We start from the raw sequence: 19,070 nt of genomic DNA, 5'->3' as shown, positions 1-19,070 counted from the left end.
TCCAGTGTTTCTCAAAGCTGTCCATGAAACCACTTTGAGAAACCTGCTAACTGGCCATGTCGGTGTGTTTACTTACCAGCGCTGCAGCCACAGTGCCTAATGGCTCCCATTGGCTCCAGTTTACCGTTTGCAGTCAAAAGGAAATGTGGGAAGTAGCGTGGGCCAGGCCACCGCTTCCTGTGGCTGCAAACGACGAACTGGAGCCAACAGGAGCCGAGTGGCTCCATGGCCACAAGACTGGTAAGCAAACACACTTGAACTGCCACTTAGCAGGTTTCGTGGGCCACTTTGAGAAACATTGGTTTAGTCCATCAGAGCTACACTTGGGAATAAATGTTTCCTCTAATAGTAAAAAGGCTTATGGAAGAAACATTCCCAAGTTAATGATTACTTTGGTAGTAACTAATTCAATGTTCATAATGAATTCATGAAGAAATAAAAGATTTACCTAGCGTTGCTCAGGTCCTTAACTCACATACTTTTTTATTAATAAAAGGAAAATGTACTTTATTTAAATGATTGCAATTTTCAATATGAAGGTGTTATTTTTATGAAGTTAATTTTTATTTCTGATTTCTTTGAACAGTAATTGTTAAAATTTGTCTATTTAATTTTTTTAGTACACTATTTAAAATGGGAATTCCTTCAAGTGTATTTTTTGCTCTGATCTTTTAAAACTCTTATTGTTTGCTATGTTTCAACAAAAAAAAGTACTGTAGTCTTTTTGGTTTCCAGGAACATTGTCTTGTAGTTTTCAAACCTTTGCGTTGATTTAGCTGTGCAAAAGCAGAGCACTACTCCAAATTTCTCCATTTTATCTGTTTTCTGTAAGATTTATTGAGAAGCTATCCTATTCCAGTTTCATCCTAAATTTCTGGCTCACCTTAGTTCAGTCTCTTTCAACATTCGCTCATTTATATAAATTTTAAGGACCATATTTGATTTGGTGATTTTGTCTCTTTTCTGTTTGGCCTAATCAGCTGACATTTTGTGAACAAAATTGTGAAAAAATAGATGGCACTGTCACAGCTAAAGTTCTCAACATTGGGCTTAAGAGAAATGTTGAACACATGCTGAGTACACTGAAGCCTATTTCTGTAGTCTTGAACGAAATACAGGAAAATAGCTATTTTATTGCTGATGCTGTTGAAATTTGGAAGGAAATGGGTGAATTTCTGTTGGTGGAATCCATAGAAGGTCTTTTCAAGATGAGGAACACCTTGAGAATAAGGAAAGAAGGTAGAATGAAGGTAAGGGAATGAGAAGGAGCAAGGAAGAAGATGAAACATCAGGAAATGCTGTTAAGGAAACAAGTTGAGGTTTTAAAAGGTAAATAGTACAAAGGTAAGAGATTGGCATGAAAAAAATATGGCAGAATTAATGAAAGGGTGGAGAAATTTTGCCAAATAATTCCTTGTTTTAAAAAGTTTGCAAGATATCCTGATCAGAAAAAGATGTATGAAAAAAGAGAGAATAAGAAGAAGGGTTAAGGAGAGCTGGAGGTAAAGAAAATCCAGTTGAAGATAGCAGCACAGGAGTGTCTTAAAGAGTAGAAGAAAAGTTATTTGGAAGAAAGAGAACCGTTGAGAGGAAAAAGGAACAAAGACTGTGGAAGAACTAATTGTGGTCTCAGCACTTTGTCTAATGTCTTTCAACAGCATGGGAGTGGGAACAGCTGTAGTAAAATGCAGAGAGTAAGTTAAGGCTGAGGATTAGAACCGCAGACAGTATGTTGTGAGTGTGGAGTGAAGGATTTAACAGAAAAGAGAGGACAGAGTTTCTTTCATGTTAGCTCCTTTCTTGCTATGTTCAGTATTCCTAAAGTGCCCATATGAATACTCGGTACGGTACTACGGAAAGCATACAGCCAAGTCTACACTACTTAAGAAAACTGCTGGGATAGATGGAATATTGTAACTAGTTAAAGAAGCTTAATATGTAACTAGAGGGCTGTGCCCACTGCTCGCTGCACATGGCAACCCCCCAGTCGCACGGGGTAGGCAACCTCAGCTCCCCCCGATCCCCAGGGAGGGCCACGCCAGCCAGGGTCCCTTCTCCTTTCCCCCTCTGCCAGCCTGGGCCCCTTCGCCCTCACCAGTGTTCCCTCTAAGATTTTCCATCCATGAGCAGAGTGAGTTTTGTATTGTACATCAATAGTGAGGTCACATGCGCTTGTACAGATGTGTGCCATTGTGGTGCTCTCTCTCTCTACATATATATGTAAAATCATACACATATATATAGTTATGGAAGAAAAAAAATACTAAAACAAGGGTAATTAACAAGGTTCATGTTCCTGCACACACACACCCTGAGAACCACCCATCTTGGCACCCAGTCTCACTCCCACTGAGCCTTGCTCCCATCTCTCCTGCATCCATGGGCTTCCAAACCCCTGCACCCTTATCCTGTGCACCCTTTGCCACTAACTCTGCACTGTTCTCACTTTGTCCCTATCTTCTGCACAGTGCCCCCTTCATCCCAACCCCAGCACTTTCCTCCCAGCCCAATTCAATCAAAAAAAGTGTAGTAATTTGTAAAGCATAAAAAATGAATGGGAATTTGCTGGACCTGGGGAGGTCAATGCACCTGGGTCTCCACATTTCCTCCTGACTGCCACCTGGGGCTCTGCTCTCCTCATGGGGGAGGAAGGCTCCACTACCCCTCTATCTTCTCGCAGCTCTGCTGTCACCCAGGCCTCCTCCTTTCCCCCCAGACTCTGATGTTACCTGGGAGGCCTTGGCTCTGCTGCTGACAGGGTTTCTCTCCAGCGGTCCTGACTCCCATGCCCAGAGCTTTGTATTCCACACAACAGCCCCACTGCTGCCAGGGGCTCTCCCCTCTGGCTCTGTGCTTGGAGTTCTGCATTCTGCCCAGCAGCACTTCTGCAGCCCGGGACTCCCAGGCTCGGTTGTTTGATGGCTACACCCAGGCTGGGGCCACAGTGCTATTTTTAGCACCGTAGTCCCAGCCCAGAAGCAGCTGCACTGCAGCCCTGGCTGCAGTCCCAGCACACGGGGCGGTTGCTCACCAAGCAGCCCCGTCCCTAGAAGCAGCTGGGGCCACGGCTTCTGGAGTGTGGGCCATTGCACTAAAAATAGCTCCATGGCCCTGGTTCCAGTCCTGGCAAATGGGGCGGCCACCCGCCCCACCCCCAAGAGCAGTTGTGGCTATGGCTGCTATTTTTAGTACCACGGTCTGAGCCCCCACAGCCACCATGAGGCAGGAGCTCCAGGTGCTCTTGGGGGTAGAGCCACATGGTGTGTGGCTATCCAGTGTGCCAAGGCTGCAGTGCTATTTTTAGTACTGTGGCCCAGGCTCCAGTTCCGGCAGCTGCCAAGTGGCCCTGCCCTCGGGAGCAGCTAGGATTGTGGCTATTTGGCTCTGTTGAGGAGGTGGGTAGGACTGAAATTTTTGGTGTGTGCCCATGCAGGCGCACACCTTAGAGAAAACCCTGGTTTTGGCATTCTCTCCCACCCCCATGCAACCTGCTTTCCTTCCACCTCTCAAACCCAGACAGACAGAGGCTACATCTACACTACATGCTTCTTGCGCAAGAGGCTGTTTTGTGCAAGAGTTTTTGCACAAAAACTTCTTGTGCAAGAGCATGTCCACACATGCTTTTGCACAAGAAAGCTCTGATTGACATTCACAGAATGTCAATCACATCACCTGTGCTTTTCCCATAGGAGTTTCTTGCGCAAGAAACCTCTCTGGAGCATCCACACTTGCCTTCTTGTGCAATAGCTGTAGCACTAAAAGCAGTTATGCCTCAAAAAAGGAGGTTTACTTATGCCAGAAAAAGCCCTCTGTTCTGCTGTTTCACTGCCCATTTAATTGTGCAAGAGCTCACTTGAGGTGTGGACGCGCTGCAGGTTTTTGTGAAAAAAAACCCTTGGACTGTGTCTAGACTGCATCCCTTTTCCGTAAAAGGGATGCAAATTAGACATATTGCAATTGCAAATGAAACGGAGATTTAATTATAAAATAAAGCCTTTTCCGAAAGATCCCTTATCCCTCATTTTAAGAAAATAAAGCCTTTTCTGAAAGATCCCTTATCCCTCATTTTAAGAGAGGGATAGGCTTTATTTTCGGAAAAGGCTTTATTTTCCGAAAGATCCGCGTCTAGACTGGTGCTTTTTCCGGCAAAGCTCCGAGCTGGAAAAAAGCGGCAGCCATTTTTATGGTAATGAAGCGCAGGGATTTAAAACCCCACTTCATTTGCAATTGCGATATGTCTAATTTGCATCCCTTTTATGGAAAAGGGATGCAGTCTAGACACAGCCTTGTAGTGTAGACATAGCCAGAGAAGATTGCAGCAAGTGAGTCAGGAGGACACGCCAAACTGCCCCCTGTCTCCATCTCACTGCCCAGATGCCAGCACTCAACCACCTCCTCTTTCCCCCACATACCCCATGCAATCAGCCCCTTACCGCCCTTCCCAGCCCTGGAGGCTTGAGGAGACTGTTGGGTTTCTGTCTCTCTCTCTGTCCTTGCACATGGGACTCTCCAAACTCCCCTCCCCTCTGATTTCCCCCACAAGCCAATTATTCTCTCCTCTTATCTTGCTTACCTGCTCTGGGAGCACCTCAGTTCAAGCATGTAGCTAGCTCTGTTTAGTTGCTGCTTAGATATGCCTCAGGAGCTCTGAACCTCTGAGCAGGACTCAAAAATAGCTGCATTGCCATGCAGGCACACAGTTTACAGGGGACTAAGTTAGTGTAAGTAGTCTGGATTTTTTAAATTTTGCAGAATAAATAACTATGAAACAAGATTTTTTAAATTATAATTGTCAACCTATATTCTATCACTGACAAACAGTATAAGCAGCAGTTGAAAAACAAAATGACATGAATATGGATTGGTTTCAAGCAAAATAGACAAGCTCTTCCATTCTCCAAACCAGGCAAGAATTTTCCTTTTAATCGATGATGTCAACTTAAGTAGGACCAGATTCTTACCTTTATTTAGTAGTATTTACTCAGCAAGAAGTCTCATTGATTTCATTATGACTATTTAAAGAGCCAGATGTGGAATATAATTTTTGATGGGGGGACACTACTAGATTTTGGAAAGTGGTCAAGGGTCACATTTTTCCATAATATTAATGGAGGAGGTGCGGGGTCTGGGATGGAGACTGGGTGCAGAAGAGGAATTGGGATGCAGGAGAGGGTGTGGGATATGGGAGGGAGTTTGGGCAAAGGAGGCAGTTATGACCTGGGGCACGAACTGGGGTGCAGGAGTTTGGGATGTGACCTAGGGCAGGAGAGGGTTGTGACCTAGGGCAGGGGACTGAGGTGCAGGAGGAGTACAGGAGTTTGGGTTGTGACCTAGGGCAGGATGGGGTTGTGACCTGGGGCAGAGGACTAAGGATGTTAACTAACAATTAATTTACTAGTAGATAGGCACTTCACATTCCCCTTTTGAAAAGTACAACAGCCCGCTGGGGCTTTTGTACATTTCAGAGGAGGAATGCGGAACTCCGCATTCAGCCTGGGGCCAGCGTGAAGTCCTGATGACTCCAGACTGCACGCAGGTGTGCCAGCTTTGAAATGTACAAGAGTCCCCAGTGGGGGTATTGTGCACTTCAAAATGGAAATGCCCACATAGAGCCTGGGGTCAGTGGGGAATTCAGAGTCCCCTGCTAATGCCGGGCTCCATGCTGCCGTGCCACTTTGAAATGCCATGCAGAACCTGGGGGTCAATTCCCAGGCTCCACGTGGCATTTCTGTGGAACCCAGGATCAGCTGGGAACTCCTTAGCTGACCCCAGGTTCCGCACAGCATTTCCCAGAAACCAGTGTCAGCTGAGGGGGCATTTCAAAGGGGCAGCGCCCGGGATCAGCTGTGCGGTGCTGCCGCTTTGATGTACCTCCTTCTTCCCCCCCCAACCCTTTGCTGCCTCTATCTGATAGTCGATATCTGATATTTTGCTTATCAGATAGTCGACTAGCCCTTAACATCCTTACAAAGGACTGGGGTGCAGGGGGCTCAGGTTGTGACCTTGGGCAGGGGATTGGGATGCAGGATCTGAGAGGGGATATGGATTCAGAAGGGGGCTCATGTGGGGTAGAGAGGCAGGAGTGGAGGGACAGAAGGTTGGGAAGTGGGAGGGGTTGGGGTGCCAGAGGCAGGGTCTGGCTGGGAGACTGACGTGTGTGACTCCCAGCCAGCAGCCCGGCACGTTTCTCAGGCAGCTCCCCTACCTGTCCCACTCCTGCACAGGCTGCAGGGGCCATGTGCATTGGTGAATAAGAGCCTGAGAACTATACTGCAAATATTGATAATGTGGCAAAAAGTTCCTGTATAAAAGAGCTGTCGCTGAAACTATTATTTTGCTAGCGAAACATCAATTTTTTGTTTCAGCTTATCTTTGATCTTGTCACACAAATTAAAAGTGTATTCATAACATTCAAAGAGCATGATTTTGAAAATGTGCGCATGCAATTCTACGCACAGCTGCACAGTAGTATTTTGTAGGCCTTTCTGAAAATCTGATTCTAAATACAACAACCTTACCTTACAAGATCTTTATATAAAGCCTTTGTAGTTTCTAAATATGGACCAAGCACATCTTCAAATTGACAGAGTGTTCCTCCAAGGCAAAGATGCTTAAAAAGACAGAAAAGAAACTCCTCACGATTTGACTGGCTGAATATATCAAAATGGTCAGAATCTTCCAGAAGCAAAACCTGGAAAGGGATAAAAAAAAGTGTCAATTTAATTTTCTAAAGTGAAATAAAAAAAATAATAACTTACAACAAAATAGTTACATTTAAGCACAGAGATCAACCAGTTATAAATTTCAATTATTTACATATAAAATATGGGAAACTGTTTGTCAGGTAAAAATCCTCTTCGGAGTGTTCAATTTGTATTTACATATTTTACATCTGAAAAATGCATTTATAGAATCATAGGATTGGAAGAGACCTTAAGAGGTCATGTAGTTCAGTCACTTGCACTCATAGCAGGACTAAGTATTAACTAGACCATCCCTGACAGGTGTTGATTTAACCTGCTCTTAAAAATCTCTGATGATAGAAATTCCACAACCTCCCTAGGCAATTTGTTCCAGTGCTTAACCACTTTGACAGTAGGAAATTTTTTCCTAGTGTCCTACATAACTTGCCCTGCTGCAATTTAAGCCCATTGCTTTTTGTTCTATTCTCAAATGTTAAGTAAAACAATTTTCCCCCTCCTCCTAACTTTTTATGTACTTGAAAACTATTATAATGTCCTCTCTCAGTCTTCACTTCTCCAGAGTAAACAAATCGGTTACGTCTAGATTGGATCCCTTTTTGGGAAAGGGATGCAAATTAGACGTATCGCAATTGCTAATGAAGCGGGGATTTAAATCTCCCCCACTTCGTTAGCATAAAAATGGCTGCCACTTTTTTTCGGCACAGAGCGTTGCCGGAGAAAAGCGTCAGTCTAGACGCGGATCTTTTGGAAAATAAAGCCTTTTCCGAAAGATCCCTTATCCCTTATCCCTCTTAAAATAAGGGATAAGGGATCTTTCGGAAAAGGCTTTATTTTCCGAAAGATCCGCGACTAGACTGGTGCTTTTTTCAGGCAAAGATCCGTGCCGAAAAAAGCGGCAGCCATTTTTATGCTAACGAAGCGGGGGAGATTTAAATCCCTGCTTCATTAGCAATTGCGATACCTCTAATTTGCATCCCTTTTCCGAAAAAGGGATGCAATCTAGACGTAGCTATCCAGTTTTTAAAATCTTTCCTCGTAAGTCATGTTTTGTAGACCTTTAATCATTTTTCTTGCTCTTTGGACCTTCTCCAATTTGTCCACATCTTTCCTGAAATGTGGTGCCCAGAACTGGTCACAATATTTTTTGTGTCTTGCTTACAACACTCTTGCTAATACATCTTAGAATGATGTTTCTTTTTTTTTTTTGCAACAGTGTTACTCTGTTGATTCATATTAAATTTGTGATGAACTATCACCCTCAGATCCCTTTCTAGACAATCATTTCCCATTTTGTATGTATACAAGTGATTGTTCCTTTCTAAATGTACTCAGCATTTGTCAATATTAAATTTCATCTGATTTACTTCAGACCATTTCTCCAGTTGGTCCAGATTATTTTGAATTTTAATCCTGCCCTCAAAAGCACTTGCATCTTTGTCTGCAAGCTTTATAAGTATATTTTCTATACCATTATCTAAATAATTGGTGATGATATTGAACAGAACTGGACCCAAAACTGATCTCTGAGAGACCCCATTAGATATACCTTTCCAACATGACTATGAACCACTGACAACTACTTTCTGGGAATTGTGAGCACAATTCTAAATAGTTATACCTCTAACTTTCAGATTTTTGTAAATGCTTTCTTATTCTAAGTAGTAGGGTACCTATACAACATACTAGTGAAATACTTAAAGTCTGGGAATTACTACTATGCTTTGGGGACAATAAATAGAAGTTTAGGATGCTACAGAGCTGTCAATTAGTATTGGTTTTGGTTTAGTAACAATGTGAAGTGGTTGATCCAATTATTTCATAAAGATCTTATAAAGAAGGGAACATAGCTAGCTGTGTAAGCACAAAACTGAGAGGCAAGAACTTCTGAATTCTAATGACCTATGTGGTCTTGAATAAGTCACATAACCTCTGATTCTACATTGGATCTGCCAATGGGGATGAATATGAAATTTTATTCACTTTAATGGGAATCTATGCAGGAACAGAGATCCATTCTAGTGCATACTGATACAGGATGTGGTCTCTGAAAAGTTTCTCTCAAAATGCCATCATGATATTTTGAGTGTTGCCTCTCATTTTTCATATTAAATGTTCTGAGTTTACAAATAATCATATGATGTATTAAACTTTCAGCCTGAAAACCAAACCTGGAATCTGAAATTCCGACTGAATTATTTCCTTTTCCTATATCTTCACTAGAAAAAACAATTTTGCAAGCCAAATTTTGCCATCAGTATTGCCTTTTCAATCTCATTGTCTTCAATGGATCTGAAAAGTGTAAATAAGTCTAAAGTTATGTTTGTATTACAATTACACAGTGAGTTGACATCCCCAAACCAGCTTTAATTTAGCTAGCTAGAGTCCCAGAGCAATGAAGCTTCAGCCACATATGCTTTATCATGGGCTGTACAAGCTCCCCCATTTGCCCATAGTGCTGAGCAATTATTTGCAAGGGCAAGCCGATGCTAAATGCCTGCTACCTCAGCCTCACTGCTCCAGGACCCAAGCTAGTTTGATTAAACTAATTCAGGCACTACCTGAGCTGCACTCACACCTTGTAATTGTCATATAGATTATCATCGAGGAAGATGAAGAGAAGCTAGCGAGAACGGTACAGGTGCTAAATGAGGAAGGGAAGTGTGGACTGATTATGAATATCGATGAAATTAAGACAATGGTATTTGGAGATAAGGAAATAGAAGGGAAGATCAGTGTAGATGGGATCGAACTAGAGAATGTAGAGAAGTTCAGATATTTAGGGAGCAACATGACATATGATCTAGACTGTAAGAAGGAAATAGCGACTACACTAGTGAAAGCAAGAGTGAGTTTGAAGACGATGAATAAGAGCTGGAAAAGTAAAGCGATTAGCTTAGGAACGAACCCGAGCATCTTGAAAACGTGTGTATTTAGCAGCATGGTGTATGGATGCGAGACCTGGGTGATAATGAAAGATTCGAAGGGAAGAATATTGGCGTTCAAGAGGAGCTGTTAGAGAAAGATCCTGAGAATAGGATGGACGCAGAAGGTCACCAACAAGGAATTATATAGGAAGATACAGCCGAAAGAGAACCTACTGCAGAAGGTTATACAATGGAAGCTATAGCTATTCGGACATATCTGCAGAATGAATGAGCAAAAGTTAAGACCCTGGTATTCAGCATAATGGATGGTCTGAATAGGAGAGGCAGACCACACAGAGAATGGGTAGATTACATAATAGATTGGCACGGAGCTAGTCTACAGAAACTAAGCCAGTCTGCACCGGACAGGGAAAGATGGAAGGAAACAGTGAGGGAGGCATCGGACACCAATGGGTACTGAACCCATGGTTGTTCATGCTGCTGCTGATTCTATATTCATAAGTACTTATATCAGCAGTGATGAACAAGAAAAAAGAGAATCCCATTCTCATACTCTTATCTGTGCTATCTCCGTGATTTTTCAACATAAAAGTGTGCTTTAACTTCTCTGCTACAGATGTAAAATAGGGATAATATTTATCTCACACAGGCTGTTCAGAGGATTAGTGATCTGACATTTGTCTCAAGATGAAAACTACTAAATATACTCTTAAGTACTATTAAGGTATAAAGGGAAACATTATATTTTAAAATAGTGCAAAGAAAAATAAGATATTTGCACTTAAAGGCACACTGTCATTTGAAATCTCTAACATTCAACACTGAATTAAATGTAGTTCCAAACTAAGGATGTTAAAGACTAGTTGACTATCCAATTAGCATTTGCTTATTGGATAGTTTTTTGACTAGTCTATAGGCACTAGAGCCCCTCTGGGGGCTCTTGTACATTTCAAAGCAGGAATGTGGAACTCCGCATACAGCCCGGGGCCAGCAGGAAGTCCCTCTGACTCTGGGCTGCACGTGGGTGCCTTCTTTGAAATGCACAAGAGTCCCCAGCGGGGGCTCCAGTGCATTTCAAAGCCATGGAGCCCAGGATCAGCTGGGAGCTTTGAGTCCCCTGCTGATGCTGCTGGGGACTCTTGTGCATTTCAAAGAAGGCACCTGCATCCAACCCAGAGTCAGTGGGACTTCCCGCCGGCCCTGGGCTGTACGCAGAGTTACGTATTCCTCATTTGAAATTTCAAAGGAGGAATGTGGACGTGCCTATCAATTAGTTGATGGAAATTTCATCGACTAGTCAATTAACCGCATTTTAACATCCTTACTCCAAACACTATACTGCTCCTGAATCCCCCTTCCAAGTTTTATGGTTTTACATACTATTCTATTCTTTTCTTTATTATTATTTAATATTTTCCTCTCCTTTGCTGAAATGCAAGAGTCTCTTCTTCTGAATACCCAAACACAGATATGCTCACAGGATGCAGTCATCCTATGACTTTGAAGGCCTCAAAAATTGTTGATACACTTCTGATTGTGACTAGAATGTCTCATCTCGAAAGAGTATCCCCTTGTAGGAGAGATGGGAAAGGAGAAGCTGCTAGTACCATTTCCTACATCTTTCATAAGAGGAATTAATTAGTCACTGATCTCTTCTGCGCAGAGTGGGGAGAAGTAGCTGTTATGTGTTCTCCTTCTCCAAAGAAAAAACAGGAATCAACTGAGATGAAGTCACTGTTACAATACTATATAGGAGTTGAGGTGTCTTGGTTGACTTCCCTCTCTTGTACAGCTGCAGATCACTCTGCTTGTAAATGGGAAAATACATGTATATCACCAGAAAAGCCACAGGATGGTATGAACTGACACAGGTATGAAAAACACTGTGAAATGTTTAAATGCTGTACTGACCTTTCTTAACTCATCTGAGATAGGAATGTCATGATAATAGTCATCATAACACTTAATAATATGGCCAGTTTCTCTTACAAGTCCTTCAGAATATAGTCGGTCAAAAAATGACATGGAAACTTGGGTACAGGGAACAACTATGGCTTCAATTTTTTTCACTTTGGTACCTGAAAAGTAACAGACAGTCACAAGTGAACGAAGCATGCAAAGAATTCCTCGCCACAAAACCATTTTGTAATATACGCAATTATGGCTAAAAATAAATAAACAAAAAGTACTGTAAACCATATTTAGTAGCTAACCATTTTCAGGAGAGACGTGTGCAAATAGCTGTAACAGAGATTTTATTTAGACTAGTTTCAGCCCTATACACTTTTACCTAAACAAATAAAGATGGTCATGGATATTCTTCAACAAGATATATGGCAGCTATATGAGGATACATGTAGAGCTAGGTCCCACCCTGGAATGTTTTCTTCTGCATGTCCAGTCCTAGAAGTTCTGAGGAGTAAACTCCAAATTTGAAGAAGCAGGGTGGAAAAGTCCATAGCTACTGCCAAGGTCACAGAAACTTAAAAAATGATTTTTAACATTTATATTGGTTTAACATTTAATGATTTATATTAGTTGAAATCTAGTATGCCATTTACGATATTTTGCCATTAACAACATTCAAAACATTCTGAAATGTTTCTTAGTTTATAGAAGAGTGTTTACCTTTTTAACCCATCCCAGATCATTGTTTTGTTATCCTTTTATGCTAGGAATGACACAGAAATCTATAAAACAAACGCAGAAGTACTGAAGTTTGCCAGTAACCTCTCTGCAATTGTTGGAAAATACAGAATACTACCAATAACTGAAATTTAGAATACAGTGCCTCAGCAGACCCACACCATAGTTACATACTACACTTAGGAAAAATAAATCAAAATTCTAAATAGAAAATAACTGGTTAGCTGTTGAAAAGAACCTGAGGCTTGTAGTGGATCACAAAGTGAAGAATGTGATGCAATTTCAAAAAAGTCTAATATATTTATGGGGTATATTAGCAGAAGTGTCATATGTACGAGTCAGGAGGTAATTGTTCTAATCTACTGCTCAGTCATAGGGTATGTCTACACTACCACCCTAGTTCAAACTAAGGTGGTTAATGTAGTCATTTGAAGTTGCAAATGAAGCCCGGGATTTAAATATCCCGGGCTTCATTTGCATCTTGCCGGGTGCCGCCATTTTTAAATCCCTATTAGTGCGGACTCCGTGCCCACGGCTACACGCGGCATGGAGTAGGTAGTTCAAATTAGGCTTTTAATTCGAACTACCGGTATACCTCGTTCTACGAGGAGTAATTAGAAAGCCTAATTCAAACTACCTACTCCGTGCCGCGTGTAGCCATGGGCACGGAGTCCACACTAACAGGGATTTTAAAATGGCGGCGCCTGGCAAGATGCAAATGAAGCCCGGGATATTTAAATCCCGGGCTTCATTTGCAACTTCGAATGACTACATTCACCATATCCTAGTTCGAACTAGGGTGATAGTGTAGACATACCCATACAGTGTCTACTTCTGGGTCCCACGTTTAGGAAAGATGTGGATAAACTAGAAACAGTCTGGAGGCTAGCAACAAACATGGATACATTGTTTAGAAAACTGGACCTATGATGAAAGAAAAGACAGAGAAAAGAAACCTGATAACAGTCTGCAAATATATCAAGTATGAATTTTAAGGACTAATCGACTAGTTGACTATTTGATAAGCAAATGCGTATCGGATAGTCAACAGGATAGTCAACTAGTCACTTCCCCACCCTATCAGATAGAGGCAGCAAGTGAGGAAGACAAGAGAGGGGTACCTCAAAGTGGCAGTGCTGCATGGAACCCAGAGTCAGCTGGGGAGTCCCCAGCTGATCCCAGGCTCAAAGCATCACCATGGCACAAAGCCTGGGATCAGCTGGGCAGACCCCAACTGACCCCAAGCTCCCTGTGGCGCTGCCACTTAGAAACTCCACAGCAGCATTTCAAAAGGGCAGCACTGCGTGGAGCCTGGGGTCAGCTGGGGGCTCAAAGTGGCAGCGTGGCACGGAGTCTGGAATCAGCTGGGGGCTCCCCAGTTGACCCCGGGCTCCATATGGCACTGCCATTTTGAAATGCCGCTGCGGTGTTTCAAAGGGGCAGCGCTGCACGAAGGCCAGGGTTAGCTGGGGAGTCCCCAGCTAATCCCAGGCTCCAAGCTCCAAGCAGTTCTGCAGCTTTGAAATGCTGTGAGGAGCCTGATGCGAGCTCCTTGCGGCATTTCAAAGTGGCAACACTGCATGGAGCCCGGGGTCAACTGAGGACTGTAGTTGGGCTCCATGCAGCACTGCCCCTTTGAAACACTGCGGCGGTGTTTCAAAGGGGAAGTGTCTTCCTATCAACTAATCAAATAGTTGATGCAAAAATACATTGACTATTCGATTAGTCAGTTACATGCCACTTAACATCCGTTTGCAACTCGAGGACCGGCTGTATATGACTATCAGGAGAACTTGAAAAATCCATTTTGTGTGGGCTAACTGAAAATTTTTCCCAGGCAAATTCTGCTAGCTTCTACAGAATTAAAGCTTTTATTCAAAACAACCAAACAGATATTTCTAGCTTTTTGAATACAATTCTGCAAATGTGAATTGAGTTTAAACAGATGCAGTGCTGTCTACTTAAGTCTGCTGACAGACACGTGCAGTGCTCTTATAACAACAAAGTGAAAACTGCTAGTTAGTTTTCTCTGTTGCTGTTCAAAACTCTGTGGGTACTGTGAAATTAACAAGAATCCAATATATTTGACTCTGCTGTTACTGCTTGGAAAAGCTAGGAGCAGTAGACAGGCAATTGGAATGATAACCTTTTCATGAGCGAGAAAGAGTAGAAAGATCCCCATTAAAGCAACCCAGGGAATGTAGCACAAGACAAGGAACAGAAGAGAGAAAAGAGACAGGAGAAGGGAGATTCCAATTTATCTGGCACGTTAAATGTTAGTCGGAGGCTGATATTAATGATAGAGCTCCTAAGTAGAGTCCTAGAACAGCCTCTTCATATGAACCCGAGCAGCTCTCACTTTACCAGCTGCTGGGGAGTGATGAATTGATACCACACCTGAGGCCTGAGCACCAAGCAGTGATTTTGCATCAGTTTCTGTTTGCGACGTGTCTGGTAAAATTTGTGTGTGGCGCACAGGAGAGTGGGAGGAAGAGAATAAAAGCAACAGATGTTGAACCAAAATAAGTCAGAAAAAGTATGAGGAGGAGACAGAGATGCAATGGGAGGAAAGTGAGGAAATAGCCATGGAAGACAACACAAGAAAGGATATCCTGTGATTATGCAACAGGAGAAAATAGAATGAAGTCTATTAAAGACACAATTGCAAGAGCTAAAATAAGTAATCTTATTAAAATGTATAAACAAAAAGATGATTGTTCCAATTAAATAAAACCACTGCTGATTTGTTTAAATTTGCAAGGGGAGTGGCAAAGGTTTGTACATACAGCTGCAAAGGTATTTTCTGCCCTCCCTCACAGATATTGGGTAAATATTTCAGGCCCTAGCCAAAATCCACTTACTGCATCAGTTACCCTAAGGATCCAGAGACAGTCATTCATTTCCCAGGGAACAGATGTAGCGCTTGTCTTGATATTATCAACTCCAATTAGAAATTAATTATCACTAACTTGTCTCCAGATCTGTTACTATTTAGGCAGAAGCTTTCACATAACTTATGACAGTGTGGCTTAAAGTGCAGCCCCACACTCACAAATACACAAAGTAACTAGAGATGAAGTTCTGCGTATTTGGGAAAGAGCAAGAAAATACTGGAAGATCCTCAGCTTGTGTTTTCTTACTATACTTTTCAGGGGGAAAAAAGTACATGAAAGCTAAAGGGAGAAAAATGACCCTGCACACTTTACAGAAAAGGCAAGCAGAAGGAAGGCAGATTTTAAGGAAAGAACAAAATGTGATGGAGTATTCTGGCCATTCAGTGTTCAGAGAGCAAACACTTCTGGTTCCTATAAGCAAAACACATTGCTCCTATGTGTACCACACAAATGTGTCCAGGATCAGCAGGAGTTAAAAAGCTGGGATGCTTGGCAGGTGACCCTTTGACCCCAGCAGGAAGTATGTAACCTTCTGACCTTTCCTAAGAAGGGGGCTGGAAAGTCACAGAGGCAGGACAGATAGCTTAAGAACTCTTGCCCAAAGCAGGAGAGGAGGAAGATTTACCTTGATCTGGTCTGTTGTATTTTCCTTTGCTTGCTATATTATGATGACTAAGAGGCAACTAGCAGGGTTGTGCTGTGCTAAAGGCCAAATATAGCATCCCTGGAAAATGAAACTTAGCACATAACACGGGAACGTGTCTTGTGTCAGTGTAGAGTGGGGAGCTTTCCTGCCCATTCCATGAAGAGTAGGAATGGGGACACACACACACACACACACACACACACACACAGTAATTGCATGTGTGCTATAGCCAATCATCCAAGTTGTAGTGTGAATTTTTGAGGGATAGTACCTCTGGACATGTCTAGACTACACACTTCTTTCGAAAAAGATGGTCTAGACAGCCACAATTTTTTTTGAAAAAGCGATCCACTTTTTTGAAAGAGAGCATCCAGGCAATCTGGATGCTGTCTTTCGAAAAAGCCCTGTTTGCTGTCAAGAATGCCTTTTTTCGAAAGAGCTCTTTTGAAAAAAGGCATTTTTCCTCGTAAAATGAGGTTTACCGCTGTTGAAAAAAACGCTGCTTTCTTTCCATTTAATTTTGAAAGAATGGGGCGGCAGTCTAGAAGCAGGTGAAGTTTTTTCAAAAAAAGGCCACTTTTTTTTCGAAAAAACCCTGTAGTCTAGACGTAGCCTCTGTGTTCCTAAAAGACTGAGCTATAGCTCCAATACCAGTATGATTCATGCCTTATAAATACGTAATTTTTGGCTCACATTAGACGTAAAATTCCACCATATTAATATTTAGATTTCCAAATGGTGCTTTTACAATTTCTTACATATGGTTGTACATATTATAGGATTTTTATCCTGCACTCATCTTTAATTTCCTTTTTGACTATGCTCAAGTTATAGTACTTAGAATATATCTAAACTACTGACTTTTGTCAAGTAAACTAATGTCGACACACAAATTACCGAAGTGTGTTTACACTTGTTTCCTCTGTCAACAGATTGCGTTCACATCTTTGCTCCCACTGTTGATAGGGGCAGAGGGGACACTAATGCACAGTAGGTATGTATTCCATAGTGCTTGGTGATATCATCGGTCACTAGGTATTGTGGGACCACAGAACAGAGCACAGGGCATCTTGGGACTGTTCAAAATGTCCCATTAAGCACCACTTTGTTTAGGGGATTTGGCATCCTTTCACACCCTATTTTCAGCTGCCATTTTCTGCTGTGCACTTTGGCATCTGCACTGTTCTTGCATGCTCTGTTGACTATCATTAGGATCTTGTGCATGTCATGGGAATCTCTTGAAATTACTGACACTGGAATAAAACTCGGAGAAGTGTCAGTGTGCATGATATGAACAGAGGTCACCTATCATTGCATTTGACACTCATAGAGCAGTAGTACAGGGTAGACCACCACTTTTGAGCTAGAGAAACTAGCAGTGATTGGTGGGATCACACTGTCATGCAGGTGTGGGATGAAGACCAGTGGTTGCAGAACTTTAGGATGCTCTGTTCTGAGCGGGCCCCTGAACTGTGGCACAAGGTCACCAGAATGAGAGCTGCCCTCCCGGTTGAAAAGTGTGTGGCAATTGCTGTGTAGAAGCTGGCAGCTCCCAATTGCTACCGGCCAGTGATTGCTAATCAGTTTGGAAGAGGGAGGTCTACTGGTGAAGCTGTACTGCTGCAAGTGTGCAAGGCAATAAATCACATTCTGCCATGGAGGATCAGGACTCTGCAAAATGTGCATGACATAGAGGCTGGCTTTGCAGACATGGGATTTCCCAACTGTTGGGGGGCAATAGATGGCAAACATATTCCGATTTTAGCACCAGTCCACCTTGCCACTGAGTACATCAATAAGAAGGGATCATTCTCAATGGTGTTACAGGTGCTTGCGGATCATTGTGGGTTTTTCACAGACATCAATGCAGGGTGGCCTAGACATATGACTCTTCAGGCCATATAAATCTTCAGGAAAGCTGAAGCTGCAGGCATGGATTTTATTTCCAGGCCACAAAATTACAGTGGGGGGGGAGGGGGCTTTCTTCTGGCTTTCGCCTGGCTCCATATGCAAGGCAAACACCAACATGCTGCATAGCAATATCGATTAGCTACACTGGGATATGTGCAGCTCTCGTACAGTCAGCCTCCCACTCTTCCATGCACTCAGCTATCCACTCCATAAGCCATAGCCACTTACTCTGCATCTCATGCCCTGCTTTCTGGTCTGCAGAAAGTGGTTGTTCAGACTGGCTATGTCCATCAGCAATGGAGAACAGTTCCTGGCTGTCAGACACTTGGTGACCCCAGAGAGAGCCATGGTCCTCTTCTACTACAACCTCTTCATCTACAAGTTCAACCTCTGGGTTAGGTTCTCCGTGTACTGCATCTGTGCCCTCTGAAGCACCCACTGAGCTCCTAGCAGTAGAGGTGTGGTCCCAACCAAGGATACTGACCAGCTACTAACAGAAACAATAGATCTTCAGTGAAGCACCAGGCCATCAATTCACTTTACGGGCCTTATGATAGGTTTGTCCGAATTCTTTTATCTTCACTCTGCACTGCAGTGTGTCCTGCTCGTACACATTTTCACAAGGATTGAGAAATGTGCCCATACACATCCCAGTTCCTATGGGTCACTCACAGCTGGAAATGGACAGACTCCTCTTCCCATACACTGATCAGAACCAACAGTTCTGCAGCCCTCCAAGCAGGGGAGCATTTGTTGTGGTGGCCAGGCAAGGGTATCTGGTAAGACACCATGAGACCACTGCATGCAGAGCTAGCTCATGTAGGGTGGAGTCTTTGTGCTCGTGCTGCAGGAAACAGGATTTAAATTTAATGGGGCTTGCAACAGGGTGTGGTGGGCATCGTGTCATTTGGCTGTATGGCAGCGGAGTTCAAACTGCTGATGAGACTAGCTGCTTGAGAATTGTGGGCCACTTCCTGAAGCCCAGAATCAGCAATAAAATGCTTTAAGGTGTCCACACTACGGTGCGTCTAGACTACAGGGTTTTGTCGACAAAAGTGGACTTTTGCTGACAAAACTAAACCTGCGTCTACACTACCGCTGAGTTCTGTCGACATAACATCGACAGAACTCAGCAGTTTTGTTGACGCTGGTAAACCTCATTTTACGAGGAATAACGCCTTCTGTTGACAGAGTTCTGTTGACAGAAAGCGTTATTGCATCTAAACTGTCCTTTGCGTCTACACTGCCATGTCGACAAAGCAGCTTGCTTTGTCGACAGAACTGAATGTAGTCTAGACGCTCTTTGTCGACAGAAGCTTTGTCGACAGTATCTGTCGACAAAACTTCTGTCCACAAAAGCCTGTAGTCTAGACATACCCTACAT

General features: G+C 42.9%; 1 protein-coding gene across 6 annotated transcripts in view; it reads right to left on the bottom strand.

Moving 5' to 3' along the window:
• CFAP300 (cilia and flagella associated protein 300) overlaps positions 1–19,070 on the bottom strand; it is a 46,787-nt gene that overhangs the window by 21,730 nt on the left and 5,987 nt on the right. For all 6 annotated transcript variants that reach the window (XM_075919295.1, XM_075919294.1, XM_075919290.1 and 3 more), the window contains 2 exons: positions 11,501–11,667; positions 6,519–6,691 (listed from right to left, as the gene is read on the bottom strand). In XM_075919295.1, coding sequence (XP_075775410.1) covers positions 6,519–6,691; positions 11,501–11,667 — 340 coding nt within the window. The remainder of the gene's footprint in view (positions 1–6,518; positions 6,692–11,500; positions 11,668–19,070) is intronic.

The sequence above is a fragment of the Pelodiscus sinensis genome, chromosome 1 (genome assembly GCF_049634645.1).
Source record: "Pelodiscus sinensis isolate JC-2024 chromosome 1, ASM4963464v1, whole genome shotgun sequence".
Lineage (NCBI taxonomy): Eukaryota > Metazoa > Chordata > Testudines > Trionychidae > Pelodiscus > Pelodiscus sinensis.
Note: the sequence above shows the minus strand (reverse complement) of the source record. Positions and strands in the feature narration are given on the sequence as shown.